Source organism: Sturnira hondurensis, unplaced genomic scaffold (genome assembly GCF_014824575.4).
Source record: "Sturnira hondurensis isolate 20B ecotype Veracruz unplaced genomic scaffold, ASM1482457v3 Scaffold0021354, whole genome shotgun sequence".
Classification (NCBI taxonomy): domain Eukaryota; kingdom Metazoa; phylum Chordata; class Mammalia; order Chiroptera; family Phyllostomidae; genus Sturnira; species Sturnira hondurensis.
In genome coordinates, this window is record NW_028093985.1 from 4218559 (window position 1) to 4233116 (window position 14558).

General features: G+C 41.2%; 1 protein-coding gene across 3 annotated transcripts in view; it reads left to right on the top strand.

Moving 5' to 3' along the window:
• IQGAP2 (IQ motif containing GTPase activating protein 2) overlaps positions 1 to 14558 on the top strand; it is a 277347-nt gene that overhangs the window by 212699 nt on the left and 50090 nt on the right. Inside the window, exons 14-17 of one of the 3 annotated variants that reach the window (XM_037032366.1) lie at positions 933 to 1023; positions 6071 to 6238; positions 10425 to 10567; positions 12412 to 12582. In XM_037032366.1, the coding sequence (XP_036888261.1) occupies positions 933 to 1023; positions 6071 to 6238; positions 10425 to 10567; positions 12412 to 12582 (573 nt within the window). The remainder of the gene's footprint in view (positions 1 to 932; positions 1024 to 6070; positions 6239 to 10424; positions 10568 to 12411; positions 12583 to 14558) is intronic. The other 2 variants (XM_037032367.1, XM_037032369.1) reach the window with 2 other exon arrangements.

Consider the following 14558-nt stretch of genomic DNA (forward strand, 5'->3'; position numbering starts at 1 on the left):
CTGCAACCCAGGCATGTGCCCTGACGGGGAATTGAACAGTGATCTTTTGGCCCGAGCTCAATCCACTGAGCTACACCAACCAGGGCCCATCTTGGCTATTTCTATGTTGTGTATCTACAGCTAGTGCCCTAATCACATTGTATTATAATTATTTTTTGATATATCTGTGTCTTGTGCTAAACTGTTAGCTCCTTGAAGATAGTCACTATGTTCTTGTTTGTTTTTATTTTTGTCTTTGTGTCTGATAAATGTGAGTGTCATTGTGTTGCCCTCAAACTTAGAGTACCCCCCCCTCCCGGCACTCTGGGCCTCCCCAGGAACCACATGGACAGAGGGACAGGGGGATTGAGTATCTGGTGAGGGTAGCCAGAGACGTTATTTTTGGAGGAGATGGCAGTTGAATTAAGGCCCAAAGTGATAAGAAAGACTCACAGCCAAATAGATGGGTCGAATGTTGTGGCGTGACAGAGGCTGAGTGGAGGTCTGGAACAGGGAGCGTGAGCTGAAGCCAGATCATTAGACCCCCACAGTCCATAGCAAAGGAGTTTTGTTTGCTCCCAACCTCCAGGAAAAGTCTTTGGAGGAGTTTAAGCCAAGGAGTGCTGTAATGAGATGTCCATTGGAAGCAATTGCCTGGTTCTCTGTAGACCACTGTGGTAGAGGGCAAATCTGGAAGCAATGAAGGCAAATAGGAGATCAGTGCTGTTCAGGGGAGAGGCACTGGGGGCTGGGCTGAGGAGTGGCCGGGAGAAGGGAGAAGTGGTTGGACTGGGGTCAATTTCTTTAATAGCTCATACAGCGTATGGTGGACCTTGGTGGTTACTGAATAGGAGCTTGTGGAAATTATCATAAAATGGCTCTTTAAAAGGAGTACTAATTCTGTTTCATCCTCGTGTACTGTGTTATTTTTTGTTCTCTGACCATATTCCCAGGATCCTGAGAGTGCTTCTAAACTTCTTTGGCTGGATGAGATACAGCAAGCAGTCTGCAAGGCCAACACGGACCGGGACAGAGCAAAGCAGTGTAAGCCCTCGCCTCCTTCTGCTGGCCCAGCTTGCCTTGCTTGTATCTGGTTATGCTTCCGAATTTTTATGTTAATTAGTTTTTTAAAAATATGTGACTTTTAATTTCTGGAGGGATTTGGACTTTCCTACCAATCTGAGTTCTTGAATGCATACTTTTACAACAATAGGATTTGTGGGTTGCACGATTTTCAATGACGAGGTGCTGTCTCCAGCAAAATCTGAAAATGTGGCTGAATGAAACCCAGGAAGCAAAAATGGCTTCTAAACTCCCAGATTTGTAGTTTTATCAAGTCCTTTTTTTATCTTAATTCTTAGGAAACTAGTTCATTTCTGCTCAATATATGTCCATCCTTCTTTCCATGTTTTTCACTCTATTAGGGTTTTCCTGAGAAAGGACTACATAAATATTTTTCTCTGGAAAAAACTGAACTACAGAGATGATAGATAGATATACAGATAGATAGATTAGTCAATCCGTTTTTCTGGAAAATGTATATATACATATATCTATACACACCTACATATATGGAGAGAGAAGGAGGGAGATTTATTTTAAGGAATTGGCTCATGCAATTGTGGAGAGCCTGGCAAGTCCAAAACCTACAGGGAGCCTGGCAGAGGCCAGGCGGCAGCACTTAATCGCCAAAACACAAGTGGACATGACCCTATGAGAGACAGGAGAGTCAAAGCAGTCAGTAATTAGCACAGCCTGACTCACAGAGACCTGTGGAATTGGCTCATTGAACATGGTGTTCCTAAAGGTGAAGCAGACAGCCTACTAAATTCTTTTTTTTAAATATTTTATTTATTTGTTTTTAGAGAAGAGGGGAAGGGAAGAAGACAGGGAGAGAGAGAAACATCAATCGGTTGCCTCTTGCATCCCCCCAACCTGGGACCTGGCCCACAACCCTGGCCTATGCCCTGACTGTGAATCGAACCAGAAACTTTTTGGTTCATAAGCTGGCACTCAATCCACTGAGCCACACCAAATAGGGCTAACTTCTTACTTGTACAAGTGGAGAAGAATTCTAGGTCAAGTTAATAGAAGTGTTACTTGAATCATAAAAACAGAAAGTCATGGCCCCTCAATCAATTCCCAGACTTGAGCCAGTTTATAGGCCCAGGACCCCTTGAGGAAAAGGAAGGCAGGATTCACTTGAGAAAGGACTCTGCCACACCGCCAAAACTCTATACTATTTATCTTTCTCCTGGGCTTCCCCCAAAGAGACCTACGGCCTCTTATCGTGGCGGCTGTGTTGGGGAAAAGAACTCGATCAGACTTTGCAGGGGTTACTGAACCCTGGCTCTGAACTGGCACTAATTCCAAGAGACCTAGAATGTCACTGTGGTCCAAGCAGTCAGAGTGGTGGCTTCTGGAGGCCAGGCGATCAGTGGAGTTCCAGCTGAAGTCTGTCTCACGGTGGGCCCAGTGGGTCCGCAAACCCACCCTGGGATTTTCTCCATGTCCCACATGCACTCCTGGAAGAGACACACTCCTCAACTGGCAGAATGCCCACATTGGCTCAAAGGAGAACTTTTAAAAAATTTTTATTCTAAGCCTCTGTTTTCATAAAGAAATATTATGAAAATTCACTTGGCAATGTCAGATAGCGGCAAGACTGATATACGAACACTCTACATGTGTGAATAACCTCCATAAATTAAAATAAGATTCCTAAAAGTCTAGTTCATTAAGCTGTCCATTCATAGCACAACTAGAATCTATTTCGTTCTATCAGGTCACAGATTGCTATTGAAATGCCTTACTCTTACTCCAGACATACACTTTTAAACTTCGGGAGCATCTGGGAGAAACATCTGGGTTTTATTTCCTTAGCCAGGAAAAATATGTGTCTTTCCCAACCTGAACTTTTATACCCTTAGGATCTTTGAAGTCTTTTTGTTCTAAACCTTAAGAAAAAAATACAATTGAGATATGTATGTAAGTGATTTGAATTTAAATATAAAACTGAAGGCAATGTAGTTTGAAGAAAAACTTTCAAGAAACTAGATCATCCTGTAGACACCTAAGTAGCCTGTAAGGGTTACAGTTTTTCTCTTAGAGATCAAACCAATTTGGATACTATATTATTCCTTATATTCTGTATTCTTCCTACATTTGGCTTGCAAATGTTAATCCTGTTTTTTCACATGAGACTCATGATTCTATTTATTGACTGTGAAAGTCAGAGTTCTCCTCAAATGTGTGACTTTGTGCTCTGATATTGCACTTAAAACTCTGCCTTCTGCCTCTGTCCTGTCCCTCAGAAGAGCTAGTATAGTTTCTTCTATGGTGTAGAACAACCAAAAGCTTCTCTGAAAGTAAAGCAATATAGATTCTGACACTGAGATAGGAATTTTTCAGTTTTTTAACAGGAATTTAATCTTACTTTTAAAAGCATGTTTCATCCTTTGTGTGAAGACTCGAGACAGATTCTGGCCACATGTTGGAAGCATCAATCCCACTCCCAGATAATTAGATAAAAGAAAATGTGTTGGCTCACAGACGTGACCACAGGCAAGGTTTGAAAGGGCAGAGGAGTCGGGTTTTCTTCATTTTGGCCCAGGGTTCGTTTTCACTGGAGCGTCTTGTTTCTTAAAGTGGGTTTGTCTCTACTTGTGACTCCGTAGAGCGATGTTGCTCAACCTTTTTCCATTACTGCACCCACCGGAATCTTTCTAAACATTGTTTTCTCTGATTGGTCCTCACCATGTAACTTGAGTACCACAGATGTATTGTGTATCTGATTATGCACCATAGGTAGATCTGCACTTTATACACCGAAAGGTGTTTTCACCTCATTCCCCCACAAACCAACCGCATGCCTTAGTGAAAGCCCTGCTGCTGCATGGCTTCAGATACAACGCAAACATGCTTTTGGATTTCTTAGGTGATTTATGGGAAGTTTCTTAATTGTTTCTTAGCAGAACTATACCTGACTTAATGGAGATCATTCATCTGACATCCCCAGCTATCTGGAGTGCACAACCCACAGACTAAGCCAGAAAGCAATCATATAGATGTCAAGAAGCCTGCATACTGGAGCTGATTTACTCTGCTCATTGGGGGCCTTTTGGACAGACACTTGGAGCCCGTTTATTTTTATCTCAGGCATAATGCTATGATGTTTGGCTGTTTTTCTTCCCAACTCAGAGCACATCAGATGCCATGAATTAATTACTAGGCACGAAAGTGTTTGGGTTGCCCTCCACAGACACATAGACAGCAGCAAGAAGTGACAGGGAGGGAAAAAACTAAAAAGCGTGGGAGTTCAAGACCATTTAGTGCAGAAGCAAAGAAGCCCAAATACCTCCATAGCCCTTGAAAGTATCCCTGCATTATAGTCCAGCACAATTTTAATGGCACGAAGGACTCTTCTGGCAGCTCTCAGCAAACTTTAAGCTCCTTCCATTTAGTGGGACTGCAGGTAAAATAATGAGCACGACAGAGATTATTCCATTAGGATTTTCTCTCAGGGCTTTAGCTTTTCATAGGAAATGGTTCTGTTAAGATGCAAGGCTTCAGCCCTGGCTAGTGTGGATTGAGTGCCCACTTGCAAACCAAAGGGTCACCCGGTACCGTTTCCCATCAGGGCACATGCCTGGGCTGCAGGCCAGGTCCCCAGTAGGGGGCGTGTGAGAGGCAACCACACATTGATGTTTCTCTCCCTCTCTTCCTCTCTCTAAATAAATAAATAAATAAAATCTTAAAAATAAAAAGATGCAAAGCTCCAGGCAGCTGGAAAATTAATCTGTGGGCCCATTCATTGAACGTAAATACTCAACAATAAAGCACATTACTATATGAAGAAATTTATGGCTTCAATATCCATCTTTTAAGGGAAGTGGTATTTTTCTAGGCTAGATGAAGCTTTCAGATGTAAATCATGTAAAAATTCTTTGTCATTTACTGCAGTGTTCTCATCCTACAAAGATTTTCTGGAGAAGAGGCAAGGGGGGCAGCTCACCCATTGCTAGTAACTTCAGCACGAGAACATACTGCTCTACCTTTTGTTGGGCAGCAGTTGGAGTTTGCCACAGTCATTCTTTATTCTTCATGTGCCTCTTCAGATTCTGAAAGTCGGACTCCATTTTTCTTGCCCCTTCACGCTTTATAGTTCTGTACACATGTGGACATAATTTGATAAGAACAACATAATATTTAGCATTTGTGTGGTAGAGTTTGACATGTGTGTATTTTAAAAATAAAACATATCCCTCTCTCCCTTCTCCTTTCATCAAGATTTTTTCATCTAGAAAGTATTTTAAACTAGTTTATTTTTCCTTTTTTTGTTTTATATTTCTAATTCAGTACATGTACAGGTTGTGAAAACAATAGTTCCATTTGCTTGGGCCATAATAATCTTACCTGGAATTAAAGTGGACAGTAAAGAACTTACCATGTAAACTTTCCTCAGTCAACCAAGAGTTCGGTGTGATTTCATTTATGGAGAAAGGCAGAAATTTGAAATGGGATAAAAGCTTTACAGGTCTAAATTGGTTCCAGAGTTAAGTTTCTGTACTCCTCTGTACATATCCACTAGCTGTGCTCATTATCTTTCTAGAACATTCATTTGGTTGCTAATGGCAATCTTGGAAATATACCTGCACTGTACAGGAGACTATCAGGATTTACATAGTTTAAATAACATTTTACTTGTTCTAAAATAAATAAATATCTCCCTAGTTCTCAAATACTGACTAATGGCCTGTGTGAGGGCTGCACGTCTATTGCTGGTGGGCAAGCACCGGATTTCACAGGTTACACAGTGAGCTGCACTGGTGCCTCACTGCCGCACAAGAGTAACTGGGGGATACTGTGATTTCTGATGGACCAGGCTCCTGTGGGATCTTATTCTTATGGTCTAAACAGGTAGGTGAGTTGGTGACTGTCTCTCAGGCATATGTGGTGCATACTCTGAAAGGGTAATAAGGTTTGACATCAGTGCATTCCTAAAAGGTTACATGCCTCCGGGGTAAGTAAAAGGTAACCATTAACAGAAACATTTATTATTATTGTTGTTGTTGTTGTTGTTGTTATCCAGGGGTTACACTGGTGGTTGATGTTAATCAGTGTTTGGAGAAAGAAAAGACAAGTGATATCTTGTCTGTTTTGAAGTCTAACGTCTGCAATACTAATGACGTAATCCCTGAATGTGCTGACAAGTACTACGATGCGCTGGCGAAGGCGAAAGAACAAAAATCTGGAGGTGGTAAGCGTTTCTGTCACTTAGCACAAGCTAAATACTATTTTGAATATGAGAGTTTCTGTGCTATTGTATTTTCTTAATTTTAACACAAATATTGCTTTCAAATTGACATACTAAAATGATTTTTATTCTCTATAGCAAAGGAAATTAGTTAGCTATTTCTCTTTTTGGGTGTGTTTTAGAAAGCTGTGATAAAAGTTGGTGGCTATGCATAGATAGTATCATAGACTTGAGAAAATACCATGTTTAAGGAAACCTTGTTTTACATAGGTCTTGCTTGTTGACCCATTCCTCCAGTGATACGAACTGATTTTACTCTCATATTTTTCTCTACCTTTTTGGAAACAAATGATGTTTGATTGTACAATTTTTAGACCAGGATAAGAAGTAATTTTGAAAATATGGAATAAAGTGCAGTGAATCAGTGTCTAAAGATTAGCTCAATAACCTTGGCAAATATTTCTGCCTGTTCATTTCAATGGAAGGTCATGAAATGTTAGCTCTGAGAAGTATCTTTGAGATTATGAGTTTCATACTCATTTTTCAGATTTAGAAATTCACATTCATAACATTTTGGACAGGAGGAGAAAATGACAAACCGGAGCAGATGAGTTCCTGACCAAGCTAATCTAGTATTTCTTTAGTAGACTTTTACCGAGCATCCTTTATGTCCTTGTCACAAGGACCTGGGTGTCTCCTGACTCAAGGCTGGTGTTCATTTGCACCTCCGTGTGGCTCATGTACAGAGAGCTTTTCACCTTCAGGAAACTGCTGGGACAGTATATGGCCTTAGAAGTGGAACTTGAGAAGAAAATGATTTTATTTCAACCAAAGGTCTCTGTTCAGTAGTACCTTATGACTTTTTAAAGTTTGATGTGCTTCCAACTTGGAGATTATACCCCCCAATTCAGCAAATTTTCTGTTAATGAAATATGAGGAGGGCTCTTGGCTACTCTCTCGTGGCACCTCATCGCCTTTGAGGCCCTCTCCTCTTTTCAACGTTTCTTCATCAGGAGTTAGCACAGTGTCCCCTGCCTCATCCTTCATGGGAAAGAAATGCAAAACAATAGTAATTCAAGGGTTGAGTTCTTAGAGGTGATCCATCACAATTTCAAATCCATCCTGGCCCAGAAATAGTTTAGCTTCTTTCCCTTAAACTTGCCTACTCCTCCCTGTGTGCTATGTTTTGTTGAATGGAATCAAAATATCCCCAGGTATCCATCTAGTTCAAAAACCTTGGAGATAGCTGAGATTCATATTTTTTAAAAACACAACAAGAAAACCCTGTTCTTTTTAAAGGACAGCTGCGACTTTGTTAGGGATTGTGTTGAATCTGTAGATCAGGTTGAGGAGTATTACCATCTTAACAATATTAAGTCTTCTGACCCATGTACATGCAGTATCTTCCCTTTTAATTAGGTCTTTAAATCTTTCAACATTGTTTTGTAGTTTTCATGCATACGGCTTGCACTTCTTTTGTTAAATTTATTCCTGTATGTTTAATTATTTTTGACGCTGCTATAAATGTTGTTTAATTTCATTTTGGAGTTGCTTATTGCTAATATGTGGAAATACAATGATTTTTTAAATTGCAGTATAATTTTCATACTGTTTTACGGTGTGCAACTCAGAGGTTTTTAATTCAGTGATTTTGTATAGCCAAGACCGCTAGTTAATTCCAGAATGTTTTTATTACACCAGACGAAATCCCCATTAGCTGTAGTTCTTCACCCTCCACCCTCAGCCCCAGACAACCACTAATTTAAATTTTGTCTTATGGTTTTGCCTGTTCTGGGTGTTTCATATAAATAGAACATACTGTCTGGTTTCTTTCACTTAGCATAACATTTTCCAAGTTTATCCATGTCGTAACATATATCAGTTCTTCATTCCTTTTTGTGGCTGATAATATTCCATTGCACGGATGTGCCCCATTTTGTTTATCCACTCATCAGTTTGTGAAATTTGAACCCCACCCCCCAACTTTTGGCTATTTTTGAATAATGCTCCTGTGAACATTTGTGTACAAGTTTTTGCATGGACACATTTTCATACAGATGATTTTTGCATTTTGATCTTGTAGTCTGCAACCTCGCTGAACTCATTTATTCTAGTAAGTTTTTAGTGGGTTCCTTGAGCCGCCACCTGTTTCTGTCCATCCAGTTTCGTTGGAATTGGCCACACTCATTGATTTACCTACTGTCTGTGGCTCATTGATTTACCTACTGTCTGTGGCTCATTGATTTACCTAATGTCTGTGGCTCATTAATTTACCTACTGTCTGTGGCTGCCCTTGTGTCACAGTGGCAGAGTTGAGTGGTTATATCAGAAACCTAGAACCCACAAAGCTGTAAGTATTTACTCTCTGGCCCTTTATAGAAAAAGTTTGTCAACCCCTGTTCTAGAAGAAAGAAAAGATGCTTTCTGAGCAAGTAAGCCCTGACTTTCAACTGCATATAAAGTTATGAACATTGTTTTGGGGGGAAGGGTGAGTAGGATGAGTCTTATCTCTCTCACCTCTGGTTCCAGGATGTCGATCTTTTCCAAACTGAAATGTCCACTCTTAGGTGGGTCACAGACCCCTAATGGCTCAGTCTAGCTCTTATACAGGGGTTTAATTTTGTCTTCAAGGCATCTAGAAAGTATGCCTCCTTTTAGAATGCTTAGCACCTCTTAACTAACTGAAATCTTTCTCTCTTATGGTTTTCTCAAAAGTCCATAATTAGTCTTTCCTCTAAGTAAAAAATAACTACATTTTTTAATAAAAATACTTGGGCTCTGGGCCAAAGGCATCCTCCTCAGCCTCTCCTCTGACTGCAGATCCACCCTGGGCTGGAAAGCGACAGCAAGTCTCTTTTCCTATTATCCACTGACTTCCTCACCCGAATAAAGCCTTCTAATGCCAAACAAGACCTCTTTACTTCTCGATTCTTAGGCAAATAAGGGAAGATATCTGGTTTTTCCCCACTTCCCTTCACCTTCTTTCCTTCCCAGTGAGAGAGCTGCCTTAGAGGGGTCTTCTGAAAGCATTTGTGAATCTGACAACTGTTGGTAACTGAAAAAAAAAATGATTCCTTGTGATCACCCTAATTTGTGCACTATATTTGCTAGGACACCTACAGTTCTGAACAGATGAACAGCTCTCTGACTGCCCGTCTGAAAAAAGATACATCTCCCTTCCTAGGCACTGACAAATATAGCAGTTGAGGGCCACTTAAAACCAAATAAGGAATTGTCTTGTAATAAAGGGCCTTAAAGTTACCTCTCCTTCATTATTTGAATTCATTTAAATGTTATATGTGAACTTATGATCAAAATTCACATGAACTTTGACTTACCTATAAAGTCAGTTACTATAATGCTCACTTGGCAGCAGTAGGCTTACCTTGGTCTAGGTCAGAGCTTTTTAATTTTTATTTTTGTTGTGTTTAGCTCCCTGATCTGGGACAGGAAGCAGGACTGTTCAAGTAAATAAACAGATTTCTAAACAGGAAGTATAGCCCATGGATTAGTGAAAAGGAAACATTTTTCTTCACCAATTTAAGCCACGACCACCATAGCTATTTTTCCAGTCCGCCCCGACCCCCCATTAAGTCCTTCCATCGTTTTCCCCTCCTTTTGTGTGGTTTCGTACAGCAGGTTGAGTCCGAGGAACCAGAATTTTCCTTCTCCCTGCTTTGTGACCTTACTGGTTGCATATGGCAGTTTGTACCTCAGATAAGGCTGTCAGTACAGATGAGTCATTTCTGTTTTGGTCTCATGCACAGCCTCGGCCTTGCTTAAATAATGGGTTGCAGTCCTTGTAGGTCACTTCTGAGAAAAGTTGTGGGAAGGCTTTCTAAGTCAAGGGGATTCTTGCTCATCTGTCTCCTCTGTCTACATTCCTTGTTCCTTTATCCTTCCCGTTGGCCATTCGTGACTCCCATGACCCTCATGAGAAGCTTGGGAGCCAAAGCCAGCCTCAGACAGCAGTCTCTCGTCCTTCATCGGATTGGCTTAGCAGGGAGCTGCCAGCAAACACGTAGCATCCGTTCTATTTCAGTGAGTCGTTGGTAATGATTTTAACCCAGACTATCCGAATGCTTGGTGAGAAACATCGTCACTAGACTGTTTTACATATCGAAGAAACAACTTTGATGCTGATGCATTCCGTGCTCCTCTCTAGAATGTAACACATTTTTTTCTTTAGTGTCTGCGGAAGGCCCATGGCTCAAACTCACCCTGCAGGAGAAATATGATTACTACTACAATATTGATTCACAAGAGAGCTCCTGGGTCACACCAGAATCTTACTTGTGCAAAGAATCGTGGCTCATGGGAAAAGAAATTGAGGTAGGAGGTTGCCATTTGGTGAAAAACTCTACTAGATAAAGATAAGGGTGATTGTTTTTGTTTTTGAATCATGGAAGTGATGGGAGGAACTGATTGATTTATTTGAAGGCCGGACATGGACCGCAGTTGGCCGTGCTTCGTGGTTCCTAACTTTCAGAGTTTTTCCATGTTAGCAATAACAACATCAAACAGCAGGGGAGAAAGTTTTTGCAGCTAGTAGGAAATCACTCTTCAGGGGTTCCTCAACCCAAAAGCTCAATTAGTGATGATTCCTTGGTGTTCAGTATTTAAAAGTCTTACTCTTTCCCCCTCTCAGCCTACCACACAGATCTGTAGATCCCTTAAAAACCGGGTAATGCTTCCCAGGGGCAAATGATCTTGAATGAATGTTCACCGAGATTACTTTGGACTTGAGACCAAAAGTTGGACCCAAAAGATGTGAAATTGCTATTTGATCCAGGCATTGTCCTATATTCAAAGAGAAAATACCAAGAATTACTGAGTTTAATTTCTGGAAAAAAAAAAAGTACAACTCACAAAGGTGGATCTCACCTCATTACTCAGTCACCAGCATCAAAGAGATTGCAGTGTAGCGTGTTGTGGGCGGAGTCAGCAGTGCTGTGTTTCCCAAAACTCGGAGGAAGGACTGTGGCCTGGAACTGACAAGGCCACCAGAAATCCTGGCTGACAAGAAGATGGTGAAGAACCTAGTTTATTAACTAATTTGAAATGTTCAGAGTTCCCACAATTTATAGGAAAATAACACTGTGGCGATGAATTACTGGTGCTACTTTGTTGAGAAATAAAATTGTGGGCAATATTGAAAAACCATATGCTGTAAGTGAAACTATGTATCAAGCCATGAAGGACCAGCATTGGAGGGTTAAAATTCAGAGCCAAAAGTTGCACACGTGGCATCCAGAGATGCCCTGGGTCTGACCCTGTGAAAGTGAACATCAGTTCATTAGAATTATTGAAAAGGAGAGGGCCTACACTGTAAAATAAATGTCTTTTTTTAAAACAATCTAAAACAATTGATTTTATTCGGTGATTATACATGTATTCTCTTAAATGCATTCATGCATCTTTTATATGATCTCACTTTCAATTTTTAAAAATTAGCCATCCATCAATTTCAGTCACACTTGAGGAAGAGGCGTCATCCATAGAAGTGAGTCCAGTCTTTGCTTGTGTCTCTCAAAGAACATAAAAGTAAAGCCAGTTCACAGTCCACATACAGACTTCTCACGATCCCCCTTCGTCCTTTTTTCTCGTCCATCTACATTTTCCCTATCCACCCGAGATAGGGCTTGTCTTTTCTCCCCACCCCCTTTTATTCTGCTCTAAGTCTTTTATTTTCCCCCAACTTTGAGTTATTCTCAAGTCATTGCAGGAGTCTGCCTTCTCTGTCCTGGGCAAGAAAGGCAGCAGAGAACCTCATGGGCACTGCAGCCTGTTTTTTTTTTTTTTTTTGGCAGCTCAAGGGAGAAAGGAGATGGTGTATATTCCTGCTGTAATCATCCTTGTCCCTTTTATACTCTCATGGAGCTCAGGCCTCATGCCTGGCAAAGACCAGCGTCTTCCGTACATCTCTGCCTCCAAATGTGCGATCATTCATCCACTTTCTCATTCCAACTCAACACAACGTTTAGAGGATTCCAAAATCATGTCGCTAGAAGGAAGCCAAGCCAGTTCATCCCCCTGCTCTGTTCAAATCTGTTTTTAAACCAAGCCAGAAAGAGCTGTTCATATCATTTTCTGAAACGTAAAATTCCCAGAAGCTATTCTATGTACTTCTTTCACCTGATGTGTGAAGTGTAACCATGAGAAATGTCTCTTGCCAGGACATTGTTGAGGAAATCACAGCAGGTTACATTCGTGAGAAGATGTGGTCTGCTTCCGAAGATTTGCTTCTTCACTTTCAAGCGACAAGCTCAGGACCCCTCCTTAGGAAAGAGTATGAAGCTAGGAAATCATTTTTGTATGAACAGGAAGAGCATGTGGTCAAAATACAGGTATGTGACTCACCTACCACTACTTGCAGCGAACGGTCATATCCCCTAAGAAGTGTTTTATTTGATAGTAGGACAGTCCACTACCAGCATTCTAAGAAACAAATCTGACTACAGACTTTTTCCTTAATCCACCCCCAAGTCCTCTTTGTTAAGGCTATGAGATGGGAAGGATGTGAATGATTTTTCACCCCCGGTCTTCTAGAGAGTAGTCAGGGGCATGTGAATCCCACAGGTCCCCTGCCACCAATCTAGTCGGAGCCAGAGAAAACCTCAGATCAGACTGGAAGTCATGTTTCTCTAAAAAGTTGGATCTCCCTGTGTCGCCTACTTTACGACTTGGGTTCTTTGTGAACTGATTTTTCTTAGTCGTTAGCGGGTGTCAAGTGGTGTCTGAAAGAACAGAAGAGCTAATGAAATCGATGTACTATCTCCAGGAATGTCCTGTCTCTTGTGTGACCTGTCACTCTTCATTTGGGTCTGCACGAAAATTCGCGGTTCAGCTTCGTGGTTGTGAGTTGTTCCTGTGCTTGCGTTCCTGGCCGGTCAGGACTTGCAGGTTGGCCAGAGAGGCCTAGCCAGGTTTCCCCGTTTCTCCTCTGCAGCCCCTGCAACCTCGGCCAGCCACCACCAGCTGGCTCCCAAACGCGTGTGTTTCTCCTTCTTGTTGCATCCAAAGTGATATACTGTAATTGATGGGCTGAGTGTGATCAGTTTTTGCTTTGACCAATAACTAGGAAATGTCCTAAATTGAAAGTTTTTAACTTGAAGAGCCTCTCTTGTGTGATCATTTGCGTACTTATATTCTTCCCCCACCTAACTGTAATATCATTCAGGGTAGAAAGGGCATTTTTAAAACTTTCATATTCTAGTGCCTTGCATGCCATAGGTGCTCCAATATGTGAATTTGTCAAAACTTAAGATGTTAGAAGGCAGAAATGATTAATTTTTTTAAAGAAATTTCTTCTCTTAACCTGATAGTCAAGGATTTTTTTTTTCAGTTAGTTTTCCAGTTTATTTTTTCTTTAAACAAATGGTAGGCAAAGCACATAGGAAGTGAATAGAAGCAAAAAGTAGAATCATCTACCCTGCTGCTAAGGCTCTAATTTTGTACAAAATTCAGAGCTTCAGCTGATAGGACACGACTTGGATGACCCCCTAAGCAATCCAGGCTCGGGGCACAGGGCCGTGTGGCAGCTGGCGGAGATTCTGAGGAGCCCACTGTGCCAAATCCATCTGACATCAGGACCCCGGCTGGGGAAGGACAGGAAGAATCATTTGGAGCCTGCGTCCTCCACCTCAGCCAAGGCGGCAGGATTGAAGAAGAAGCCGTCGAACTTGGAGTCGCCCTGCCATGCCTTTTTTCCCACTCCTCCGACAGTTTTCTAACAAGGAAGGGTCTAGAGGCAAGCCGTAAACTGGGGATGAATATGTACCCAATAGCTGCACGGATTCCAGACAGGATAAACGCGAAGATATGTACACAAAACACGTCCCAGTCAAACTCCTGAAAACAAGGACAAAGAAAAAAAACATTTTAAGCGATGAGATAGAAGTGGCAGCTTGTCTGTAGGGGAAAACAGTTCTCATGACAGATCACTCACAACAACGTGTGGGCACAAGGAGGAAGAATCACAACATTTTTCAAGTGCTGAAAGGACAGCGCTATTAATAAAGTCTTTATTCGACAGAGATACCCTTTAGGAGTGAAGGGGAAATCGAGGTATTCTCAGATGAGGGAGAACTAAGAGAACTTGACACCAGCATACTTGCTCTATGAGAATGGCTAAGAAAATTCTCTAAACAAAAACGGAAATGATAAGTGATGAAATTTGGGAACACCAGGAAGGAAAAAAGAATACGCAAAAGAGTGAAAATATAGGAAATAAATACATTTTCCTTTTCTTCTTGAATTTTTAAAATTATCTTTGCCAGTTGAAGGAAAAATTATAGCACTGTTGAGTATGATTTGAAATGTA